The 27,117-nt window shown below is 40.2% G+C and overlaps 1 protein-coding gene across 1 annotated transcript in view; it reads right to left on the minus strand.

Annotated features, from left to right (window-relative positions):
* LOC140361448 (receptor tyrosine-protein kinase erbB-4-like) overlaps positions 1 to 27,117 on the minus strand; it is a 553,408-nt gene that overhangs the window by 111,446 nt on the left and 414,845 nt on the right. The window contains exons 15-17 of the mRNA XM_072447161.1: positions 21,812 to 21,966; positions 16,145 to 16,189; positions 4,075 to 4,207 (exon numbers count right to left, since the gene is read on the minus strand). Of these exons, the coding sequence (XP_072303262.1) occupies positions 4,075 to 4,207; positions 16,145 to 16,189; positions 21,812 to 21,966 (333 nt within the window). The remainder of the gene's footprint in view (positions 1 to 4,074; positions 4,208 to 16,144; positions 16,190 to 21,811; positions 21,967 to 27,117) is intronic.

The following is a 27,117-nucleotide window of genomic DNA, read 5'->3' on the forward strand; positions in this document are numbered from 1 at the left end:
TGAACTGTTAATATTTCAACAAAAACACCCTTTATCTAGTACATATATATATATATATATATATATATATATATATATATATGGCCCCTTCTAATATCAGTATGGAATCATATTTAGCTAAAATATACTAACAAAATATGTATTGAATTGGTAGGAGTTGAAGAATAGCCAGACTTGTTTGTATCTCTAAATCAGACTGTGCTACTGTGAGGAACGAAAGTGTCAAAACCCCACACTACTTTGGACCAAAATATTGACTTGACCCTCTGTTTCCTACTCAGAAAATGTGAAATTCCATTAACCTTTCTTTGAGTCACTTTGGGTTTTCTGCTAAGTTCTTACCCTTATCGAACTAAAAAAATATTACTTTATATCATTTATAGACAGAGGAAACACATTTACTAGCTCTTTTCACATGTTAGGTTAAAAGTTGATGCTCCTAACAACCCACACTTTAGAAATCCTCACATGTCTGGTGCTGGTTGCTTGGAAACTGGTCGAGACATAAACAACATTGTGAATAAATATTGAACCGCGGTGACCACAGCAATTTTGAACTAATGATAGGGTTATGGAGTTGTCTCATAAACTTGCATTTTTACTGTGAACGGTTTCGCCTCTCCATAGATCTGACCTGTAACTTGGCCTGGTGGTGTCACCTGCCTGTCTCAGTGCAGATGGAGACATTTTAATAGCATACCATGGAAAAATCCAAGAAAGGTATAGACAAGACAAGCAGGAAGTGCTCTCCGTGAGAAAAAGTTACATAAGGCACGTTTGGACCGGCTCTTGTCCCAGATCGGTTCATCTTGGAGCTCTTGGGTTTGATTAGATCAAGATGGAATGCGTCTTCCTGCTCAGGCGATGCATTCCCGAGTACCCGAATTATATTTCTAATCAGTTGGTCAATCTTAGCAGTTCACAAAAAATTTTTGGTAATTCAAAGTTTATGGTGCGGAAGCTAGAGTAAATAGAAAACTACTTATGGTTTATCCTCAACTTTTTCTGCTTTGATTTCACTCTGCAAAGCCTCTACACAGCGTTTTAACATCGCTTCATGTAATGCTTTCGGACCATCACTGATGCTGTGTAAACAAGACTTGATTGAACCTTTAAATAACTAAATTAATCAATAAATGTAACGTTTAAAGCTTTTGTGATTTGAGGAATCAAGCATTTACCCTTGAACTGTAAGGTTCTTGGTTCAAGACATTGTTCACTACATATAAATGGCAATTTTCGGTACCACAGATTCATAATGAACATATACTTTATTAACAGGCTTAGTAACTACTTAATTAAGGTATTAGTTCAGTAATTACTTGAATCATGAGTCTGAATCATTCTTAATGAACTATATGTTCACTATGAATTAAGTTTTTGATCATGCTTTACTAAGGCAGAAATAAGTGTAGTAATTATAAACTGTTACCCAACTTTCTTATACTTTATATAACTTTGACTCACATAATTCTATTTCCTTGTCCGCTATCATAAGTTAATAAAAATACAAGTAATTTACTCACATTCTACCGCGCATAGACACTTTCTTGTGTTGAGCACACTCATACATCCAAAAGTGCACTGTTTGCCATCTGGCTTCTCTCTCAATTTTCGGATAAAACGTTGCTATAGGTTGCATGTGTGGAGTTTGTATTCAAAAGCATTATAGCACTGGAAGATCAAGCTTGTCAGGTAGAAGGATTCAAGGGACCATTCTATACCCTCTTTAGAATTCCTCTTTCACAAATCGCTAACCTGGTGTGCAAAAAAGCCAGAAAATGCCACTTGTGTGCCGTCAAAATGTATCCCTGCTTCTATTTCCATATCAAGGACTGCTGGGATGTGTCTGCTAACTCACAAAAGCAGTTTTATTGATTCTTGGCTTCGTTTGACTAAAGGGCCGTTTAGCGTCTGTAAACAAATGACAAAAATGTTGGCATTGAGAGAGCTCAATATTATTTCTAGGAGGAGTTAGTGGAATTAGCAAATAATGAAAATCAAACTTAGTTTGGGTGACTGATAAGTAATAAGTTATATTCGTTAACCAGAGTCAAGATTTGGTACCACTTTACAATAACTACACCTTCATTTGCCTTAACAAAGCATGGACCAAATAATTTATTAAGAATGATTCAGACTTAGTAGCTTCTTCAATAAGGAGTTGGATGTTATTAGAATTAATTAAATAGTAACTGAGCCTCCTTAATGAACAATTTGTTCATTGTCAATGAATATATTAATTTGTTGTTAATGCTTTAATAAGGCTTGTAAAAGCAGTGATTTTAATGTTATCAATAAAGTCTTACCAAATGTGTCATGTTTGTGCAGAATGGGAAAAGAATGGGATGAGACCTTCAGCAAATGTTTGCCAAGAATATATGCTCCGACTTAACCCATATGCCATTTTGCATCATTTTAATAGTAATTGTTTGTTCTTACAGTCTTGACGTCACCATAAGTTGTTGGTAATAAAATATATATAATGTATAATTTATTATTTGGATAGTTTGCTCATGAAGTCTATTTCTCCACCTCTGTAATTTTCCGCTGCTTTTATCTCGAGCCTAAACTGATGAAAAAACGGTGTACCCACAGTCTCCCATTGCTTCCTTTTGACCCCGAAAACAAATTGCTTTTTCGCAGCGAGGGGCACCACAGCGGGGTCGGACTCAGTATCCTAACCCCCCTTGCCTTAAACTTTGACCCTGGCCAATGAAGCAGGACTAACACTCGTTGTGGCTGTGGTTACCGGGTTCTCTGTGACACGCTTTGACCTGATCTCTTTTCTCTCGGTAGGAGTGAGGAGAGCTGGGTCAGAGGGACGCACCACTATAGACCACACCAGTACAAGCCATATAGGATCCATGCACAAGTGTATTGTATGCATTCAAATGGCATTACATATAGTATATACACGCACAATTGTTTATGATTTCATAACGGCGAGACATCGAGTTTAGTTGTCACTGTAAAGCTAACAACAACTAGAATGCTAACAACGCTCTATATTTAGATGCAGACAAACAGTGGTCTCATTTTCACATAAAGAGCTGCTTTTACAATATATCTGAAGTGTGGAAATACTGATTATACTTTATTACATGAACAAAAATAAATTAGTCCGTTTTAAGAAGACCCCACGCCAATCTTTCCAATCCTTATTAATACGATTTGGATCATAATTGAGATCATGATTATAGAAACTATTTATTTAGCTAAAACGTTGCATTGTGCGGCATTGACAAAGTTAAAAAAGAAAAAAAGAAAGGTGACAGTATATTGTTTTTTTGTACTTTTTCCCCCACAAGTATGATGTCCAAAATAATCAGATATTATTTTTCATTTCATTAAAATCACCCACACCTAAAAATAACAACCACGACTTTAGCTTTACCAAAATGTACTTTGTTTTTTTAAAAATGTCATGACTCTCATTGCATAAACCTCCTTGTTATGCCATCTCTCTTTTTTTTTTTTTTAAACATTCACTCTAAACTTGACAGCTTTGCATTGGAAGTTGAGTCCTTAGCACTCGATCCATCCACACTTCAAAGAATTATCTTTCAATGCCACTTTCAAACCACGTCATGTTGCTACAAGCTAAAAGATGGTGACATAAGAAACACGCAGCCTTTGTATGCTGACAGCCTTGATCTCTCGAGAGACACTCGTCCATATCAAATCTACAAACGCCAGAAAATGAAATGATCATTTGGCAACGCTGGCAAAATGCAGCAGGCGGCTCTAAACTTCCATAAGGGAGCGATCGCAAACAAAATGTGAAATGGTCTCGTAAACCTGTCAATCTGAAGAAAGTTTCCATATTGTAAATGTGTGCGATGTTTGTAGGATGTGTTGATAATTGTTGGTAATGTGAATGACTCTTTACAGATTTATAACGACTTTATAATAACCTTAATTTTATTTTAGTCTATAAAAACAAAGCAACAATACTTTGTACTTTTTTTTCATGACCACAACCACTAATTTCCTTTTACCGAAATGTATGTTTGTTTTTATATAGACATAACTATATAACTATAAAAAGCTTGTCCCTGTGTGGTCCCATACCTCGGTCTCCAGGAAGCGTCGCAGCGCTCGCTTCTTCTTGATGCTCTTGCGGCGCACATACACGGCCACGCTGAGGGCTAGGATGACCAGTAGGAATAGGCCTCCGATGATACCCGCCGCGATGAGGGGCGTCCTGGGGAGAGACCAGACACCCAATACCAGTCACAAACTAAGAGATGCTTTACACACATGAATGCGTAGAATTTCACTATGAACTGATGAAAGTGTGAAAATACAGTATGACAATTTTTGGTGGTACGTGTTGTACATGATCTATAAACTTAGAACTGGGCATATCATATTGTTTATGATAAATCGTAGGAAATAATGAACGCTAATGCCTAATTAGGCCCGAGCGCCACAAGCTGGCGAGAGGCCTATTAATCTCGTAAGGCCGTGCGAAGCACGGCTGCGAAAGTGCGCACGTAGTGCGCACGAAATCGAGCGCGAAGCGCTCGCCCACTTCCAAACACTCACTAACGCACTCCTTCACTCATGCACGCCCCGTGCATACTAATTAGTAGTAGGAAAATGGAACATTACCGTTGTAAACGGGCGAAGCCCGTGCAAAAGTGCGCACTAAACGAGCACTTTACATTGAGATGACGACCGCGAAGCGGTCGTCATCCCCATATAAAGCACTCATTTGCGCTAAGTACCTCACGAATACGTTCCCCATCTCTTGCATGTTCCATATAAGCATGTAATGCAAAAAATGAACATTATTACTGTATAGAGGGCCAAAAACACAAAGTGGGCGGAGCCCACTCAAAATTAACGAAAGTACCCGTCAGTGACCAGGGACCCACACCATGAGGTAGGAAAGCGCGAGCGCTTTCCGAAAATGTATAGTTTATGATATTTGAAAAATGGGAAGCATTGTTTTCGCATCGGAATATTATTCTTTCTTCTTCTTCTTCTTCTTCTCGGGACCAACCCCCCTATTTTTCACCCAGTGAACATTGACGAAAAGTCACAAAAATTTGCACACCTCTAAAAATCGTGCCTCTCTACATTCTGGCTATTTCCCTTTTCTAAAATAAAAAAATTGGCGCGTCAGCGCCCCCAAATGTACCAAAAATGCATTGAGAGATGGGAAATGACCCAAAAAAAAACTGATCGTAGAATCATGAAATTTGGCGCAGAGGTAGATGGTGACAAGAGAAGTAAAAAATATTATTACGGCAACGCCGTCCGCCCAACCAAATGTCGGCCATATTGCTTCAAAAATGGCTAAACATGACTTCGGAGTTTTTCCAAACGTCGTACTTTTACGAACTCCTCCCAGGGCGTTGGCCCTAAAAAGCTGAAATTTGGTGAAAATGCTACTGAGGAGTGGGACATCAAAAGTTATCCAAATTACATTGATACCTGTCACGGTCTCTGTGCGGCAAAGCCGCAAACTGTAGCAAGAATTTCAGAAATCTCCCAAATTTAACATTTCTGCCGTTTGCGCAGATAAAATCCGAATTGCGTCAAATTAGAATCAGTTGTTAAACTCTTTGCCCTAAACCTACTTGAAGTGAAATAAATTAATTTGGAGCCACAGCGCCCCCTACAGATTTTATATGGAGGTTAAATATTTAGTTTTGCGAAATTATATGAAATTTGACACACAACTCAATTTTGGCATCCCCATCAGAAAAGTCAATGAGACCCATGTCATAATTGTTATGGCTTTGCCGTAACGATGACCGAAACCTTCCATGTTATTCCAATGGGGAAATCGCCAGAACATGTTTACACTTTAGACTTTCACAAACTCCTCTTAGGGCGTTAGACATATTAACCTGAAATTTGGTGAGACTCATCTTCAGGGGTGGACCATCAAAAGTTATCCACATTTTTATTCAAAGAGTCACGGTGTCTGTGCGGCAAAGCCGCACATTTTGCCAAGAATTCAAAATAAAATTGCTTTTTGATGGTAAAACAAAGGGGAGAAGATGTGACAGCGTCACAGATTCAGCAGTAGGCGTAATAAAAGGACAATTGCGGCGCGTTAGCGCCCCCTCCTCTTGCAGCGTGGCGGCGGCGTAGCGAGGGCCGATCATTGCCGCTTGCGGCTATATTTCACTTTATTATTGTAACAGATCCTGCTTAACTCATGAAACATCTGGTATCTGCTCCTTTTCATCTTTGTTGCTGATGTTCTTCAATACAACAGCAAAATGCCTTCAATCTTTAAAAGCGTAATGGACGATTTTTCGGCGATTTGAGAACGCAGGCGGAAGTGCGCATGCGCACTCCCCCGTGCGGACTGATACAACACACACGTGCGTTTATTTATTAGCGCAACGGAGCGCATCGCATCTCTCGTCTCCCGTAGAATTCTGTCCACTTCTGCATCAGCTCGAACTGTCTTTCTCCGTCTTCATTTTGCCCCGTACACTGAGGGAACTATATTATGATAGATCCATGCGCTTAGGCACGCGGAAACGTAGGGACGAGCCTGACGCAGCTGCAGGTGAGCGATAGGTGCGTTTTATGATTGATACGTGGCAGACAAATGATTTGTCCACGCCACGAGGAAATATGAGAAAAAATTTGCTGAAAAAAATCGTCCATACCACCTTTAAATACTGTTTATTACTGTACATTTAGTGGGTGGTGTACTTCTTCACAGTGAACTGTCCGAGGCCTGAAAGGCTCTCAGTTTGCAGGGTTGCTCATTGTCTCTTTCTGCTAGATGTTTGGCCAAACGGTGCCAAAAAAGATAGGAACAAAAACTTAAAGTGAGCAAATGCAGCTCCACTCCTGATCTATGCCAGAGCCATAGCAATACTTCTTTTTAAAAAGATGTTGTTGCCCGAAGGCTTTATTAGACAGGAGAGGACAGGGCTAAATGGGGAAAGAGAGGGAGGGGAAGACATGCAGCAAATCGTCATGGGTCAGGATTCGAACGCACAACACTGCTGGCTGCACTTGGAGCCTGGCATACGTGTGCTGTGACTTAACCACACAACCACTGGGCAGCCCCCGCAGCAATTATTATTGTAAGCAAACCTACAACAGGCTAAAACATGTGGACTGTGGAACTGTGCGGACAAGGCCTGTCTTAAAGCAGTCAGACTTGGACATAACCTCCTAGTTTTATGTGAAGTGGAGCAGAGCCTGCTGCCACCGCCATTAGACGAGAGACAGAGCTTCTTTAGTGAATTTCAGACTTGTATTATGGCTGATTTCCACTGTATAATGCTGTTGTTTGTAAATTTTAATGTTCAGTTTTGGGGCATTGTTGATTATTCAGTCCGAAGAGGCTAATGTGAGGCTGTGCTGTGGGGTCTCTTATTCCACTGACATTGAAGTGAATTTGAGTGTTAAAACCTCCATGAACCGTTCTAAATCTTGTACCCAAGCCCTTGATGTCTTTGCCCACATCTGCAATCGAGAAAGCTTCTGAAAGTGGGGGTGTACCGTTTAGGGGGGCGCAGAGATGTGCCAAGGCGGGGGCACGAGAAATGTGGCTAAATATGTGCACTTTACACGTAAAGGATGTGCTTTCAGAAACAAGAACAAATGCTCAGCGCCAACACAGGGTTTATCTCGACATACGAGAAAGCAGGAGCGGGACATCCTGTCTCTATGTGCCCTGAGCACACTCACATCTGCTTCGGGTTTAGCTCCAGCCTCTGCCTGTACCATGCACGCTTTCCCGCACCACAACCTTTTCACCCTCCCCGCATCTCTGCACTTCTGTCCTCCTCCACTCTCGTCTCCCTCCTCCCCTTTCAGAGTCTAAACTCTGCAAAATGGCCGCTCGTTGAGCTATTTAAAAGTGCAATAATATGTCTCGGGTTCGTATCCCTTTGATCCCAAACGCTCGGCAGGGGAAATGTCAATCATGCAGTGTTGTGCCTGAACGAGTTCATTGAACGAAAGTTCATGAACGCATTCATAATTTTGGTGAACGTGAACTGAACGCACTGTATTACTGCCGACGAGCGATAATATGAACGTGTTCTTTCTGGTGTCTGTGAACGGCACGTTCGTTCTTTTTAACTTCGTTCAATAAGGTGTCAGATTTCTAGAGACTTCCAGGGGAAAAACACACCGTTATGTTGCCCGACCAGAACCTATGTCTGGCAAGTGTGAGAGCTCTGAAGTTGTAGAGGCCAATAGCGCAGACAGAGATTTTGCGTGTCGCACCGCACTGCGCATGTGCATCAAAACAAAAAGCAGCGACAGCAACAGAGCAGCAGGAGTCGCCCTATGACCAGTTATGTGAGTTTTATGATAAGGTCGGTGAGAATGGGAACAATCTGCATTTCTATGCAAACTTTGCCTCTGGGGAAGACTGTCCCTTCAATGTGAATGTAAATCCTGGTTGGGTAAGGATTCAAAATTGGATATGAAGATTAAATTTGACACATAGTTTCAGCATTCCATCCATCCATTTTCTACCGCTTGTTCCCTTTCGGGGTCGCGGGTGACTGGAGCCTATCCCAGAGACTTTGGGCCTTAGGCGGGGTACACCTTGTCGCCGAGCCAACACAGAGACATAGACATTATAGACAGTTCACTCTCACATTCATTCACTAGGGCCAATATAGATTCACCAATTTTGCCTAACACATGCATGTTTTTGGACGGTGGGAGGAAGCCGGAGAACCCGGAGAGAACCCACAGTAACACGAGGAGGACATGCAGACTCCACCCAGAGAGATCATGTGATGTTGGTCTGGTCCGGGAATCGAACCCATGATCTCCTTCTTGGGAGGCAAGAGCGCTAACCGCCTTTGCCACCGTGCTAATAAAATAAAATAATTGCTGCCTGTGGTTGTATATGGGCTGTGGAAATAATTTAGAAACATTATAGCATAATATTGAAAAAAAGAACTGAACTAGTTCATTTTTTGGAGCTGTGAACTTTTGAATTATGAACTATGAACTGAACTAGTTCATTTTAAAATGTGTGAACTATGAACTGAAATAGTTCATGTAGAAAGTGAACTTTCCCAACACTGCATCCAACGATAGAGTCAATCTGTGACGCGGACCAACAGTGGTAGAAGTGATCCACAGAAATAAAGTGTCCTGTCCAGGAAATGCTTCATTCACCGCAGGGTTAAAGCACCAGTTCTCCGCTCTCCCACTGCAGAGAGGCAACACTGACCCTCCCACTGTCTATGCAGCAGAGAGGAGCAGAGGGGGCTGAGAGGAGAGCACTATACTTGCAGAGCCATAAGTTTGTGTAGTGTCAGTTCATGGCTTCATACATAAACCATGAAACCAATGAAAAACAGGCAGATTCTGAGAAAGCCTATTTTAATAATACTGGAACTAAAAAAACGTTGTGTGTATTTATCGGTTTGGGATAGTGGATGTTAATGAATATGATACACATGCTGTGAACATGCCAGATTGTAACCATGGGCTAATTTCCATCTGCAGTCCATTCTCATTCACTCTCATTCATAAACCAGTATATATGGACACTGGAGACAAGGTGAATGAAGTGTCTTGCCCAAGGACAAAACAGAAGTATGCACTACCGCATCACTGTTCCAAGTAGTCAGGCCCATTCCTTATTAGCTTCTGAGATCTGACGAGATCGGGCATTGACAAGTTGCTATGGCATTATAGTATAAAACTCATTGTGACTGTTATTTCAGGTTTATCCCAGAATCAGAATCAAAAGGGGTTTATTGCCATTGTCAATTAACATAATTCAAAAACATAGGAGCTTGTCTTGGCGATTTGGTGAAACATAAAACAATGAATAAGTCAAAAGACAAACAATTTAAATCTTCTATGGCATAAACATAACAATATGGTATAATAAGAATAAAAATAAAAAATAGGCTTACTATTTACACAAATTTACAGTTGCGTTTACATATATAGTGCAGAAAGTGAACAGAGCAGTGAGTGATTAAATTATGGTTAAAGTGACTATGTTTAGGAAGTGTTCATTAGTACAACGGCAGAGGGAAACAAACTGTTCTTATGGCGGGAGGTTCTGGTCCGGATGGACCGTAGCCTCCTGCCTGAGGGGAGTGGCTCAATTTGTCCATGTCTAGGGTGAGAAGGGTCGGCTGTGATCCGACCTGCACGTCCCAGAGCCCTGGAGTGGTACAGGTCCTGCAGAGATGGAAGTCTGCAGCCAATCACCTTCTCAGCAGAGCTCACAATGGACTGTAGATCAGTTTTACAGAGTCATGACTGGAGGAGAGCAGAGGAGAAAGTACACAGCCCTGTGGAAATCCTGTGCTGATAGTCCGTGTGTCTGAGACATTCTTCCCCAGCCGCACGCACTGCCTCCGATCCACCAGGAAGTCAGTGATCCACCTGCAGGTGGAGTCTGGCACATTGAGCTGGGAGAGCTTGTCCTGGAGCAGAGCAGGGAGGATGGTGTTGAATGCCGAGCTGAAGTCACAAACAGGATCCTGGCATTGGTTCCCGGGGAGTCCAGATGTTGCAAGATGAAGTGGAGTGCCAAGTTTACGGTGGCGTCCACAGACCTGTTGGCTCTTTAGGCGAACTGCAGGGGGTCCAGGAGGGGGAGGTGAAAGACTTGAGGTGGGGGAGGAACAGGCGCTCAAATTACTTCATTAGGTTTTTGTATTGTAAAAATGCAATCTGTATTCTTTTATTTTTTCAGTCATAATTTCTCAAGGGCAGGGGGGCATTGATAGCATTGTTTTTTATCCCATAAGGGCAGAAGCCCCAGAAAAAGTGTTTGAGAAGCACAGCGTTTGAAGGTAACCTCAACTCTGGTGGTTTATTAGCATTGTGCTGCTTGTGGTGTTGTGTTTAAAATGTGGCCCATGTTTCCATGGAAACCCGGTGTGAATGAAGGACAGATCTGAGCACACTTATATATCCTATATTGCACCGCACGCGCTAATCAGTTGTTTTGAAACAGACAGAGTAAAATAGCTAGTCCCGACAGTGGAGAAAAACATGTAAGTACAAGCTTTAAACCAAGAGTGTTTATTAAGAGTGTTGTCATAAAATAAGGGCATAAAGCTCCCAAAACTGTACAGTTTGGTGTTAGCTGCGTAAGCCGCGGTGATTTGAGCTTAAAGTTTGGCGAGTAAACTGCAGCTAATGCAATGAAATGTTCACGCAAACTTTCGTATTTGGACGGATTGTCAACAAACACTAATTATGTTTTTACTTTTAGGAGAAAAGAAGCCCCAGAATTGTTTTCACAGCCATGGAGACTAAACATTTGGCTAGTGTAGCTTGCAGATAAGCATAGTTTTGTATGGTGTAATTGTACTTGTGCATCACATAATTCAAGACTCCAAAGAATGCTTTTAATTATTCTGGGAATGATGGAAGGGAATCTTTTGGTCCTTTGTAATTCCCTCTATGTTTAAGATTGAGGAATAAATGATACTGATAAGACAAAATAGTTTTGGATGATTTAAGATGGACAGTTATTTAACTAATTTGTGCTGAAATGAATCTGCTATTGATACGCCTATTCCCCTTATTGCAGAAGTCGGCCTGATCGCCACCATACGATGTAATCCTTCTTCCGGTTGTATTAGTGAACACAAGGGTCAAGAGAAAATAAGTTCTACACAGACTAAAAATCTGTTTTCGGGCCGCCCAGGGAATCGGTGCATAGTTGACTTGTTGGTCACATGAACATTGGACATTTTACACAAATCAATCTATTTTATAACATGTTTTAGAAGCAAGAGTTTTTCTCTGTTCTCCATTTAAACCAACAGAGCTCCCGCTGGACCGGAATCGCAATTACAGTGGCAGCGCTGATCCGTGGTAAAAAGAGGATTAAGTGGGCGGTGTGGAATAAGGTCAATAGATAAGATAATAACAATACTTTTTCAAAATGTTTTATATTACTTTTGATTATTTTTTTTATCTGCAGCTTGAGGCATGAACTGGGTCAAATAAACAATAAACAGAACAATAAACAGAGTATTGTGACTAATAAGGTCTGGGACATGTCGCATTGCCTATTGAAACACCTCATTCCTCATCAAATTTAAGTCACATTTTAAATTGTACAAACATGTTGATCTCAAATGCATAGGATTCTTATATTAATTTAGCTGTTGATAATTTTCTTCTACGTGCCAATGCACCTGGATGTATTTAAGATGGAAGATTTGAGATGTGCTCTGTGGACGATAATTGGTTGGCCTGAAAATTGTATATTTCATTCCAGGTTTTGATTTTGCTGGCAGTTTTTTCAACCGACAAGACAAAAGGCCCATTATCCCATTGTTCAAGAGCGTCTTTTTTCAGTGTGAATCTTCTCAGTCTGGACTTGGTTATGGCTTGATCCTCGTCTTTTGGTTGACAAGCAACAAACCGAGTGGGCCAAGTGCGTTGGGTCATGTCTCCACTGTCCACCACATTGTCCCAAGTCCCTGAAGATGTGGTGATCGATCTCCTCCAGCTGACAGAAGCTCTGTGGGGCTATCTTGTCTGCATCGAGCACACACTTTGCAATCTTGGAGTAGATGAGGTGCAGCAGCAATATCTCTAAACTGGCTTAACTTCTAATTTACTACATAAATAAATTCAATGTCCTCTGCAGCTCTCTCAATGTTTTTTTTTTTATTTATTTTATTGTTATCTCAAGTGATGACCATCTAAACGACTTTATCAGAATCAGAAGAAAAAATAAAAGTCATTGTCATTGAATGAGTTCTAGGAATTTACTTTGATGAGGTTCCACATAAAACAATGAATAGTATTAGTAAAATATAAATTCTGATAAATCATTGAGTGGGTGCACCATAATCATTTTACAGTTAGATAATACATTTGAGCTTCTACCATTTCCAGGTGCGCGAGGGGAAACTATTTCTCAAGTAAGGTTCAATACACTCACTTTGCCATTCCAAAAGTGTTTGGCTAAGCTTTCAGCCAATAAATCAAAATGTAACAATTAGAATAGTAATGATAATGTATGTAAAATAACAACAAAAAACATACATGGCAGAAAAATATTGTTACTGTTGATTTTAGTCTTGAATTGGCATATATTAAAGAAGCAACTTTACATTTCTTTATAGTATTTTGAATTGAGTATTTGATTGTAATTTGCAATAAGCTATGGTTCATATCAGGCACAACTTGTGAAGGCTAATTATTTCAGTTCCACTTTTAGCTTTGAATGACAATACTTCACCATGGCAAATAGAAATAGCTGTTACTTTTACAGAATATATTAGATATGGACAAAATGTTCATTAAGCAAATATATCCCCGGGGTGCTGCCAGCCAACACGCACCACCTCGCTCATAACTATTTTATTTTTATTTTTCAGCGAACTTCTCTCTTAAATTATGAGCACTGCACTAGCTTCCAAATCTTCCATCACGACATACCCGAACATTCAAGCCCCAAATATGACAATTTCCCAGCTTTTCCAGATGATTCTACAGGAATTCAACCTTTTGTACTGTAGCCCTTCTATTGCATATAGTGGCAAAGTAGTTGGCTAAAACTTATTATAGCTAAAAGCATTCTTACTGGGCTTTATGAAAAGGTTAGGTGCATTCGCAAGCTCTAATAACACTGCTAATGCATTCGCCATTTACATACAGTACATTGCATTGAGTCCCTATATGACTTTTTTCAACAAGCCTGAAATAACCATCTCTTTCTAGCTTATGTTAAAACCCTATTAGTTGTGGCAGCTATTAGCCACTAATGGAAGAATAGTCATGCAGCTTGCGTAGCTTGGGCGACGTTTCACTTTGCTGCCCGGATCGATTGCGCCTAGCAACGCTTTGAGTTTGAAATTTACAAAAGAGGAATAATAAGATAAACAGACTAGCGTGGAATAGTAATAGCGCAGTTTGCTAGCCGGAAAAGGTCGACTAAGGTGAAAGGAGGGAGGACAACAAGTGAGGGGAAGTAAACAAGCGAACAAGGGACCTGGAATACAAAAGGGGATTGTAGCAACGGAGCCAGGAGAGACGAGGCAAGGATTTATTTAATTAGGAAGCAGGTTTTTGTCTGAAAGGGTCAAAATAGGAGGCAAAGGGGATAACAGCATTGTAACAGCGGATAGAAAGACTCCAGAAGCGCAGGAGAAAGGAAAAGGCTATGTTTGGGTGGTTAAAAAGCCCTTTTATAGACATAGCATTCGGTTAAAGCAGTAATGAGTTGGCTTAATTGTAAAGATCGCAGCGTTTATGGGTGTTGTAATGGTTCCGAGTCCGCAGGCTGTTTGAGAAGCGGAGCACATTGTGGAGTCGGCATAAAAGTCACCATTTGTGCTGAACGCCAGACTGAGAAGAATCGTGCTGACTAATAGCCTACAGTAGTATATAAAGAATTGTGGGAGATACAGGGTCGACTGGAATGTTGAACGTTGTCGCACCGTAGCTTTCAAACTATGGCTGGATGTGTGGTTTGTTTCTGATCAAGGTTATCTTAATTTAGTCCTTTTTAGTGCATATGAGTTAAGTTAAGAGCAAATGACAAAGTTGGCTATACATTTCATTAAACATAGTGAACATGATTATATTAACTAAAGTTACTTCAGTTAAAAAATAAAGAAATCCTATTTTACTCTAGTTTGAAAATTGTAATGAAGTTTATAAGGTTACTTCTAATTGGACATGAGCAGAAGTGACATAGGTAGAGGTAAATTAATAACTGTTACCTAGCAACCAAGTTGTAAACAGGTACAAATGGACAAGAAATTAGACAATAGTAATGATTTGACAAATAATATGTGATAAAAATCTCATTTATCCAAATTATTCTTTAAACTGTCAGAAATATGTGCCAATATGATGGAATGTTCCTTTTTTATATTCTGTTTAAGAACTCAGCAGTACTTTCTGTAATTTTAAACAAATGTTTCACTTTTTCTTCACAAATTGCTACATGACTGATGTAAAACTATGATAAACATTTGCCGCAGGGACAATCCCACCAAACTAGGTTTTTTAATAAAATGAATTTTTGTAACACCCAAAATCATAACTGTAGCTTCCTCGATGGGCATAATAATTAATAAGTAATATTTCACAAAAAAACACAAGAACCCACTTTAAAGGTTCCAATGCATTTCTGCTGCTTTGTATACTACTTTGCACACTGCTTGCCTTGGAATTATTTATAGACCTCCAGCCAGCAGAAAATACTAGACCTACATCTACTGCGACTAAATAAATTGTGACACGATAAAAACAAAAAACAAACAAAAAAGCAGTTCATTTTAAAGCTATATAACAATATTAAGGTATAGGTACAATATCTTCTCGGCCTGCAAAATCTACAAAATCTACTCGGGTGCCCAAAATAATACTTAAACATGGAGCACAATGTTATATTTAGGGATTGATAAACATGTCTAAACATCATTATATAATTTCACCAAATACATGATTGTTGTACTTGAGTAGCCATACAAATGATAAGTTTGTGAAGCCAAACTAATAATGAGAAGGTTCAACATTATGGATCATAAATTGGAGATTAATTTTTTCATTTCCTACTGCTTTTTCTTGTTAGGGCTCGTGGGTGACTGGAGCCTATCCCACTGATTTTGGGCCTCAAAAACATGAACACATATCATAAACTCCAAGGTTTTTTGTCTAAGTTGGTAATGGTTTCACTAAAGAACAAGAGGGAATTCATGCAATTTTGAGACTTGTCAAGTGGGTTCATTGCAAACAGGTGAAGGTCACAAGTCCTTTATACACTGTAAGCACGCTGACATTTTTGGAAATTACTGCACTTGTTTTGTTTGGTGTTAGACAGGCCATCAATACTGGCGGAGTAATATTGGTATGAAGCCAGGAGTCAGGAGACCGCTGCCTCAAATGGAAGAATTAGTTCAGGCCGTCTGTGAGTTTGTTACCTGCAAAACAATATCACTGTGTGGGCAATATCTGTGGTGAAAATTATAACTGTAAAGTGAAAAAGAAGGGCGGCATGTTACATTCAAATTATACTGTGATTAAGTTGATGCTTAGGTCTTTAGTCAGAAGTCGACATGTAATGTCCACATACATGTGAACTATGCACATTATATATATACATTTATAACATAGACAAGTGGCAATATCTGCGTACGTAAAGGTCCACATTATTTATGATGTTAGAAGAACAAAAAAGTCTTACCTGTCCATCATCCCCACACAGTCCTGCAGCCTTGGCCCCACACATCTGTGGACACAAAACACAGTCAATGAACTTTGAAGTCCTGTGCATCCTTCAGGTTTTTTAAAGGAGGCATATTAGGTTTTTTTGGGGGGTACTTGGTATTGAACTATAACATAAGTAGATCATCTTTTTACATTTTGTTGATCATAAACTGCAATATTGGTTTAAAATTACTCGAATCAGGTGCAAAACTGAAGAAATGAAATGCCCTTCAAGTAGCAGGTTGTCATTTAAATGTTTTGATTTTGAAAAGTGGCTACATGACATTTGAGAACTCTAAATGTTTCATTAGTCTTAATTTTTAAAACACTCACAATTAAGTAAAAGGATAGAAAACAGGAATTGACTGAACACTCAGGCCTCAGTTGCAGGACAATACAGGAATACTCAAATATGCAGGGATCAATCAAATTATAACTTTGAGTACACTAATGATGAGGAAACACTGTTGTAACAAGCTTTGTTACAGGGCTATGTGCAATTTAAATATAGGTTAAAACAACTTATGAAAGACAGAGGATCACCACGTCATGACATCAGCAGGTGAAACAGTGCATAATGAGCTCTTGAGAAGGGCTATACATATATACATTCAAGAGTATGCAACATGTGTGAATGAATTCAAGCAACACTCCAGATATGCAACAAATTATTCCATTTAAAAGTTTTGAAAAGTCAATTTGGGACAATACGGGCCTTTCAAATCATTACATTAGCCTGAGTTAGTTTTTCATTCTGTTCTGCGCTGACAGGAAATGATAAAAATGCAAGTACGGCACATTTATTATCTGGCATGTTTTATTGCTACATCCTCTGAATTTTAATGCCAATGTCTGCGTCAGTTTGAAATCACTTTTGACAAGTTTGCAGCCTGTTTTTTTTTTCTTTGTCAAGCTACAAATTGTGGCATTTTAAAACTTCTGGACCCAACTTATCTGCCATGTTTAGAGGCTATTGCTAGTTGTTACATCAGTGTATGCCTGGACCAGTTTTTTTTTTCTGCAGTTACTTCCACCACTGCTGGCCCCAAATACTGTGCAATGGACCAAAGTGCTATCCGAGGCCAAGCAGAGGTGATCTGTGCTTTGCTATGTCATGCTATGTTTTGTCTTTTACAGTGTAGCATACTGTGCTGGAGGCTATTTACGAGCACACAAGAATTGGGGGTTAAAGGACAGGACTATAACAAGCCTGGAGGTAGACGTCTTGACATGGAAAATCCAATTAAAGTAGATGCTTCTTAAATAAAACATTTTACAGTGGCTGATGCAAGAAGTTGAGGTTTCCAATACTGGAGTTGTACATACATTGACATCAATATTTTATATAGGGTACGTACTACTATATATATATATATATATATATATATATATATATATATATATATATATATATATATATATATATATATATATATATATATATAATATTTGTTTTATATTGCTTTAAGGAAGACTGAATAGTAATAGTGATAAATGTTTGATGGTCTTGCTTCCTTTCCATTGGCAGCAGCAGCAGCAGCAGCAGTAGTAGTAGTAGTAGTAATAGTAGTAGAAGTCAGGGGCTCTGCTTGGTTTTGAGGGCCCCCCAAAAACTAATTTCTCTGGACCTTCCCCCTCACACCACCATCACCTCCCTCGCACACCCAAAGCTGCAGAGGTGCGCTGGAGGCAGAGCACGGAGCAGAGGCATGTGTAACACACTCACAATGTTTTTAACGCATGTTTAACTAACTATACACGACTATCTGCTCTGATCATGTTTGTGCTGCTCTGACACCGGGAAGTGATGGACTTCACTGGCCAAGTGCCACAGGCTTTAGGCTTGTCTACGAACACTCGAACAACATCAGAGTAACAGCAGTGGCCCCGCTGTATGTTGTGAGTTTTATTACAATCCAACTCAAATTCACTGAGAAATTAATTAGTCTAATTAGTCCCGCGGTGCAGCAGACCGCAGGTGCACTGTGAGAACCCCAGTTCAAAAGACAACTGGCGCATCACTACTGTGTACTATATTCATGTGTAAATATATCATATTACAACATGGGCACCTGCGGTTTATTAACAGGTGCGTATATGTACAATTTCTATTTTCTTCATAATTTTCGTGTGTGCTGCTTTTATTCAGGAGCGCTGTACAGCCCAAAAAGTACGGTACATAGATGCACATAGATCGTAATAACGCAGTAAACGCACATCACAATTATTACACTGCAGTCTCACTCACTAGTCACAACTGACGCTCCTTCACAGTCAGGGAGGCAATCATGTATTGTGTGTAATCCAAATGTCCATCCATCCTGTTCTCCATGAGTTCCGACAAGTATCAGAAAGTCTTTGACATTAGAGTTAGCCCAATTCTTGAAAGGGCCAAAGCATAAATGGATCCATCTTGTCTTTGTTTTAGGGGCGCAGGTGGCAAAGGCGGGTACGATTCCCGGACTAGACCAACATCACATGATCTCTCTGGGTGGAGTCTGCTGTGTTAGGTAAAATTGGCAACTCTAAATTGGTTATAGCATATTCTGCTATAACACTTAAAACATTGCATCTGGTTCGTCCAATGCTATGTCCATAATAAAAAAATAAATAAAGGTTTGTTCTGCCAAAAATGTATCACAGATGAAGCTACCCCATCAAAACACATTTAATGCAAAGAAAATGAACCACCATCTGGTGGCGCCTCCAGTCATTACACTTGAGTAAACGCTTCTGAACATGTAACTCCCAAAACAACACAAAATCTGAATTCGACACTTTTTTTCCCCCCTGTACACTGAACAATACTCTTATTAGCCAATGAAATGTTTGCCAGAAATATAGCCTTACAAATACTGTAGTTTTTTTGTTTTTATTTTATTTAATTGAATAATATATAACATCTGAACCTCTGTTTTATGTTACTTTGATAGTTTGAGCTTTATTCTGGTGTCGACTTATGCTGGTGCCAGAGTCAGGACTAAACATGGTGAATCAGCATTTCAGTTTTTTTGCAGCTAAAATCTGGAAAAGTCTCCCTGAAGATGTGAGACATGCCTCTACTCTGACAGTGTTCAAATCCAAGCTAAAAACAATTTTGTTTAGCTGTGAATATGACTGATTTTACCTAGTTACATTACTTTTCTTGCATATAAACTCTGCCTTGAAGCCTTTTTCACAAATCTTTGGCTAATCATTGTGTGCTAGCAGAATGAGATCTGAATGTTTGCTAATTAGTTCCTTGCTGCATTGACAATGAAGCCTCAGATTTAATTCCAAAGCTACCTGTTGCCCCTCATTTGCCAGGTAATTTGTTGTGTCTTGTGCCGCGCGCTAACAAACGCGGCAAAGCAATCAAAAAGTGTCCTCTGGAGTCTGTCCCGCTGTCCCTCACTCAGGAGACTGAATTAATGAACAGCCCCGTGATAATCACTGCCGGTTAGGCAAGGTAGTAAAAAGAGCTAAAATCTCATCCGCCTATACTGTATGTCAAACTAGAAAGGATTTAAGTTATGAATAGAGGCAATACTGCTAGATGTTTTCAGCTTTCACTTTGTTTATTTTTTTCTCTTTTTAATTTGTCCTTGCAAATCATTTGCAGAGACTTGGCCAGTGATATAGGCACTTATTCACAGAACTACAATCACAATCAGATGATGAACTAAAATGTCCAACATATTTATCTCCATATATCTGTTGATTTTTTTTTTTAGAAACAACATAAAGCATGAGATAACAGTTTCAAGGTTTAGTACTTTTTTGACCACACAGTACAGACTTTACTACTCCTCATACAAGGGCCAACATAATAGGGATGTGGCCATATTGATCTAAAAAAGAATAGCCTTTGAACAGAGTTTTGAATGGAAATATTGATGGAAGTGTGTTTACTTTGATGGGTGTATAAGCTCCTCCAGGAAGCGACCTCTATACTGAAGTTGTGGATTGAATTGTAAACCACTCTGAGGGAACCCTTCTCTGTGGCGGGGACTGGAATTTGCATGTTCAGCCGAAATTGGATGTCTCAAGCTCCCAAAGTACTATACATAATACATTTCGTAGAATAATACATAATATAGGGTTGATCGATATCTGGAGGGAGATGAATCCTGAAGTCCGCCAATATAATTTTTTTCCCCCATACGATCTATACTATGTGGGAAAAAATAGTATAGATCTAGAATAGACTTTTTTTTTGTTGTTGACAGAAACGAAAAAACACTTTGGAGATGTAGAACTAGTTTACTCAACAACCCACAATTTGTTGTTTCTCCAGCCATTCTCTAGAATGCAGCAAATGCCGTTTTAAGGGGAAGGGTAATTGCTCAGCCAAAAAAACAAACAAATGCAGAAACAATTAAATGATTTGCAGAACAAACTAAAGCTGCTGGAGGCTACACATGCCAAAAACAAGGAGTGAACTTAATGACCTGACCTCACAAAGAAAAAAGCCAAACAAAGATATTATGAGAGTGGATCAACATTTTCTAAATTACTAGCCTGGAAAATTAGAAAACAACAAGCCCAAAGAGCAATTTTCAAAATACAAGACAAGCAGAATAATTTCATTTTAAGATACAGAAGATGAAATAAATTATTTTCTGGACACCCTCAATTTGTATTTCATGACAAAAAAGCAAAATAAAAACTCAGGAGCTAAAATGACTTCACTTTTTTTTTTTCAAACTAAATTGTCTAAATACAGGGTGCAATCAACTAAGGAACAATAAATATCTGGGGAGTGATGGGTTTACCTCAGAGTGGTATAACTTTCTGAAAGGAACACTTACACCTCTGCTATAAACAACTTTTATCATCATATCTATTAATATCTAAAGAAGGGAAGGGCTGATTTGACTGTGCCTCATATAGACCCATTTCTATTCTGAAAGTGGATCATTGTATTTACACCTAAATTAGAGAAAACTAAGAATGGAACAAATACTCCCAAATTTAATCCCATTATATTTCTGTATGCTCAAGCTACCTGCACCTCCTCTGTAGTCATTTGCCCTTTGCCTACATACCTCTGAATCATTGATCCAGAGCCCTCTCTAAAGCACTACTTGGGACTTTTATCTCCTCATAGTTCATCTATCTTGCTCCCTTCACTATTTTCAAGATCAACTGCTCCTGGACCTGACAAGCACATCCACCTCCCCAGATGCCTCCTACTTCATCTTCTTTACTTCAGTATAGGCGATTATTCATAGAGCATTAAAGACATTTGTAACATAGATGGGTGATAAGAAATTTCCCATGCATGACACTTTTTCTTTTTTTTTAGAACGAATAATCTTACAAAGAATTACATATTGGTGAATTCTAGTTATATGCTTTATGTTGACAATTGATGCCGCTCTACTGCGCTACTGCCGCACTACAGCCGCTCTACTGCCGCTCTACTGCCGCACTACAGCCGCTCTACTGCCGCTCTACTGCCGCTCTACTGCCGCTCTACTGCCGCTCTACTGCCGCTCTACTGCCGCACTACAGCCGCTCTACAGCCGCTCTACTGCCGCACTACTGCCGCACTACTGCCGCTCTACTACTGCTCACCACTGAATGTAAGTGAGAACTAGCCCCTTCTGTTGTGAACATTTATGTTAAAAAACAATGTTGGTACCGCAGTGTACCGACTCACCCTTGGGTGCAGTTGGCGTGGCATGGGTGACACTCGTTGTTGGCCTTAGCGTATTTGAAGATGATTCCGTGGGCGCCCTGTACCCCGTCGGGACACTTTTCCACACAGTTGGGTCCATCTTTGTAGTGCAGGCATTTGACACACTGGTCAGGGCCCTGAGGAGAAGAGAAGGACAAGTGTTGCCATCAATGTGCACTGATTCACATAGTGAACAAACACATAATAATATTAAAGTGCATAGGACAGGTTCTTAATATGTAGTAACGTGCATCTTTTAGACAAAATTAAATCATTGTGTTTAACAGAAGCATGAGACATAGTATAAGAAATAAAATTAAAAAGAAAATACATGTTGTATTAAACAATCCTACATTACGCATAATTTAGTCTAATGGTTCAAAAACCTTTCATTACAAGTATCATGAAAAGATTTGTCTTTGAAACTATTCTAGGTCTAACCTAGGGATAAACCAAGTCTAAAGTAGGAATACACAGTACCACAATGGTTCAAAGAAATCCCCAAACTGGGACATTGTAGATTAAAGTTTGTAGGTTAAATTAACTCTTAGTTCCTAGACAAGCATGAACAACATATTATTCAAAAACAACATTTTTGGTTTGCTCAAGTTTCTTTTAATGGCAAAATATAAAAATATAAACTGAAAGTATTTTCTCTGTTGTTGCTGTGACTGTGCAGAGCTTAACTAGCTTGTCAGCAGGTGGGAGATAAAGAACACTTCAACTAGCCCAACAACAATTCATTTTTTAACACACTGATTAAGAAACATCTTTCTTAAGAAGAGAAAGGCAATCAGTTCAACTGTGTGTGATCTCAAAACCTGTATCAACAATAAATTTGAGCATAGCTCCAGTAATCCTGTTGTTCGACTTGTTTTATACAAATTTTCTAATTATTTTCCAGAAACTAGTTAATCCCAAATACACGATGACCACACAAAATAGAGCAATTTAGTGTATTCAAAGAGAAGAGGGCTTCAATAAGTGGAACAGCCACAGCACATTAGACAATCGACACAGAAAACACACAATAAATCTTCACCTTAAAGCCACAAACGACTTGTTTGAAGACAATGAGGTGCAGATTTCAAGCAGAGAGAAGAGATGTGGTTTGAAGGAAGCCACTTTATTTTTTGCAAAAAAAGAGAATCCCTCTTCGAACGGAAATGGCAAATTAAGGTATAATTTGCCAGATGTTTACGGCAGAGCGCACCTTGGTTAAGTGAGAAAACAAGGTGTTTAACAGTGGTGAAGAAAAGGTAGTCAGATTACAACAGGATTGGAACATCTCCAAACAAGATTAACAGATTGACAAAGGCAGAGTAATATCAGGTTTAGTCTTTTGGATGGAATTCAAAACATCTTAGTCTTAAAATATTATCCAGATCTTGATTATAACTATAAATTAGAGTTGTTTATAATTTTTATATCTGAAGCCGCTCTTTCACATTTTAGATGTGAAAAATGCATTACTCATCACTGACACTCAAAACATTTTGCCACTCACTGCTAAAATTCCAAATGTTTATGATCATCTGCATAATCTCTATTAATAATGATTATAACGTGAACTAACATCAATACAGTTAAAAGAAAATTACCATGAAGTTGACCAAAAAAGGCAAAGGTGAAAAATACATCCTGTTTAAAGCACATTCAGTCTCAGTGGGAGAGTGGAGCGGTGAAAACTTGGTGGGGGTTTGAGAATTGTCCAGATTAGATTCAAACCTGGTGATTCTGTCAATTTGTCCACGTCCTACTGCGCCTAATGTGACCGACAGGACCCGCATGAATCCATTCAAACGTTTATTATGCGTCCGCACAAATTGCCCAGAGTGTATTCCACGGCGGCGTGTCGAAAATTGGCGAAATGCATATGGAATCAGGTTGTGTCAAAGAACGGCGTGGGGAATGTGATGAGATGACAAGCGGTTTGGTGATGTTGTGAGTAAAATGCAGAGGGGCAAACATGTATGTCTGTTGGAGAAGGGTTAGGAGTGGTCAAACAATGGGCATGAAGTGAATTTCATATAAAAAATAAGTACATGTTGTTTGGAACATGTAAAATGTGATATTAAATACAAAATTACTGAGGGTATTTTGGATATCTTATTCAACATTTGTGTAAACACATTCAATTTCAAAAGGCTAAATCAGGCTTTGAATTACAGTAGATATCAACAAATCCCATACTTGGCAAAATCTTGTTAGATCCAATTTTGTACAGTTTGGTTTGTGTGGGTGTTGAAATGGCTTCAATGAGCTAATAAAACCTATTTAGGTGCAGATTAGACAACACTGTTGTTGCCAGATGAAAGCTTTTATGTCAAGAGGGCAAACTGAAGAAACAAACAAAAGTTTTGCCTGTAGTGTGCACTGTGTAACTGTGTAACTGTGTAACCACTTTATTTATATAGCACGATTTATACAACAAGAGGGTTCCAAAGTGCTTCACAGCAAGATAAAAGACTACAGAGGCAAAAATAGGATAAAAGTAATAAAATAAGATATAAAAACAAAATCAAATAGAAAATTAAATCAAACAAAACACACTAAAATCAATGGAATAAAAATAAACAAAATAAAATAAATAAAAAGGTGCTGCCCTCCCAACACATATAAAACATACAATCAACACACTACATGGAGTTAAAAGCCAGAGAAAACAGATGGGTTTTAAGAAGTGATTTGAAAAGAGGCAGTGAGGAGGCTTTTCTTATGGGGAGTGGCAGTTTGTTCCACAGTTTTGGAGCTGCCACTGCAAAGGCTTGTTCACCTCTGACCTTTAGCCTAGCCTGTGGCACTGCCAGGAGTAGCTGGTCAGCTGACCTGAGGGAACGGCTGGGAGTGTAGGGGTGTAGCAGCTCGGAGAGGTAAGGAGGGGCAAGACCATTTAAGGCTTTAAAAGTAAATAAAAGAGTTTTAAAATGAATCCTAAAATGAACGGGCAGCCAGTGGAGTGAAGCTAAAATAGGCGAAATGTGCTCATATTTTCTTGTTCCAGTTAAAAGACGGGCAGCAGCATTTTGGACCAGTTGGAGACGAGCAATTGAGGACCCACTAACCCCCATATAGAGAGCATTGCAGTAATCCAGCCGAGTGGTGACAAAGACGTGGATTACGGTTTCAAAATGCTGTCTCTGAAGGACTGGTTTTATTTTTGCCAGCTGCCTCAACTGGAAGAAGCTTGACTTCACGACAGCTTTTATCTGGCTGTCCAGTTTAAGGTCTGGGTCCACTTTCACCCCCAGATTGCTCATGATGTTTTTTGATACTGGACTAGAGGACCCAGGACCCAGGTCAACCATGGGGGTAACAGAAGTCCCACCAAAGACCATGACTTCAGTCTTTTTTTCATTAAAATTTAAAAAGTTCAGAGACATCCAGGCTTTAATGTCTTTTAGGCACTCTAGCAATGGCATAACACTATAGGAGTCAGATTTGTTAAGGGGGACATAGATCTGACTGTCATCTGCATAGCAATGAAAAGAGATGCCATGTTTCCTGAGGATTGAGCCAAGTAGGAGTAGATAGAGAGAAAATAAAAGAGGGCCAAGCACAGAGCCCTGCGGGGCCCATAGGAGAGGGGAGCCGTGGAGGACACAGAGTCAGCCAGGCTGACACAGAATGTTCAATGTGACAGGTAGGACCTGAACCATTCTAATGCAGTGCCACTGATGCCCACCCACTGCTCCAAGCGAGCAATCAGGATTTCGTGGTCCACTGTATCAAATGCTGCAGTCAAATCTAAAAGTACAAGGACAACACAGTGACCAGAGTCAGTAGCTAAAAAGATGTCATTAAAAACTCTTAAAAGTGCAGATTCGGTACTGTGCAACGTTTTAAAACCAGATTGGAAAATCTCAAGAATATTTTGTTCATTTAAAAAATCCATGAGCTGGGAATAGACAATTTTTTCCAAGATTTTAGAAAGGAAGGGCAGTTTAGAAATAGGCCTGAAATTTTCCACCGTGTAACTGTATAACTGTGTAACCTTATGTGCACTGTGTAACTTTCTGGCTCTGTCGCCATTGATATGCCATTGCTTTGACATTGGCATTAAAACATCTCCATGGAAACAAGCAGACAACACTATTGTTGCAGGTCGGATCTGTGGAGAGACGAGCCCACTCACTTGCTTTATTTTTTTTTGTAAATAGTTGTTAATATACTTCAATATTTTTATAAACATATATATATATATATCCATCCATCCATCTTCTGCCGCTTTATCCGGGGCCGGGTCGCGGGGGCAGCAGTCTGAGCAGGGACTCCCAGACCTCCTTCTCCCCAGACACTTCCTCTAACTCCTCCGGGGGGATCCTGAGGCGTTCCCAGGCCAGCCGAGAGACATAGTCTCTCCAGCGTGTCCTGGGTCTTCCCCGGGGCCTCTTCCCGGTGGGACATGCCTGAAACACCTCCCGAGGGAGGCGCCCAGGAGGCATCCGGAACAGATGCCCGAGCCACCTCAGCTGTCTCCTCTCGACGTGGAGGAGCAGCGGCTCTACTCCGAGCTCCCCCCGTGTGGCCGAGCTCCTCACCTTATCTCTAAGGGAGCGCCCAGCCACACGGCGGAGGAAACTCATTTCGACCGCTTGTATCCGCGATCTTGCTCTTTCGGTCACTACCCAAAGCTCATGAACATAGGTGAGGGTAGGAACATAGACCGACCGGTAAATAGAGAGCTTTGCCTTTCGGCTCAGCTCCCTCTTCACCACAACGGTCCGATGCAGCGACTGCATCACTGCAGCCGCTGCACCGATCCGCCTGTCGATCTCACGCTCCATCCTTCCCTCACTCGTGAACAAGACCCCGAGATACTTGAACTCCTCCACTTGGGGCAAGGACACCCCACCCACCTGGAGAGGGCAAGCCACCTTTTTCCGGTCGAGAACCATGGCCTCGGATTTGGAGGTGCTGATTCTCATCCCAGCCACTTCACACTCGGCTGCAAACCGTCCCAGTGCATGTTGCAGGTCCGGGTTTGATGGAGCCATCAGGACAACATCGTCTGCAAACAGCAGAGATAAGATCCTGTGGTCCCCAAACCGGACACCCTCTGACCCCTGACTGCGCCTAGAAATTCTGTCCATAAAAATTATGAACAGAACCGGTGACAAAGGGCAGCCCTGGCGGAGTCCAACATGCACTGGGAACAGGTCTGACTTACTGCCAGCAATGCGAACACAGCTCCTGCTCCGGTCATACAGGGACCGGACAGCCCTGAGCAAAGGGCCCCGGACCCCGTACTCCCGGAGCACCCCCCAAAGGATACCCCGAGGGACACG

This window comes from Eucyclogobius newberryi, unplaced genomic scaffold (genome assembly GCF_026437365.1).
Source record: "Eucyclogobius newberryi isolate DKJ021-1_F unplaced genomic scaffold, fEucNew1.0.hap1 SCAF_1, whole genome shotgun sequence".
In the NCBI taxonomy this organism is placed as follows: domain Eukaryota; kingdom Metazoa; phylum Chordata; class Actinopteri; order Gobiiformes; family Gobiidae; genus Eucyclogobius; species Eucyclogobius newberryi.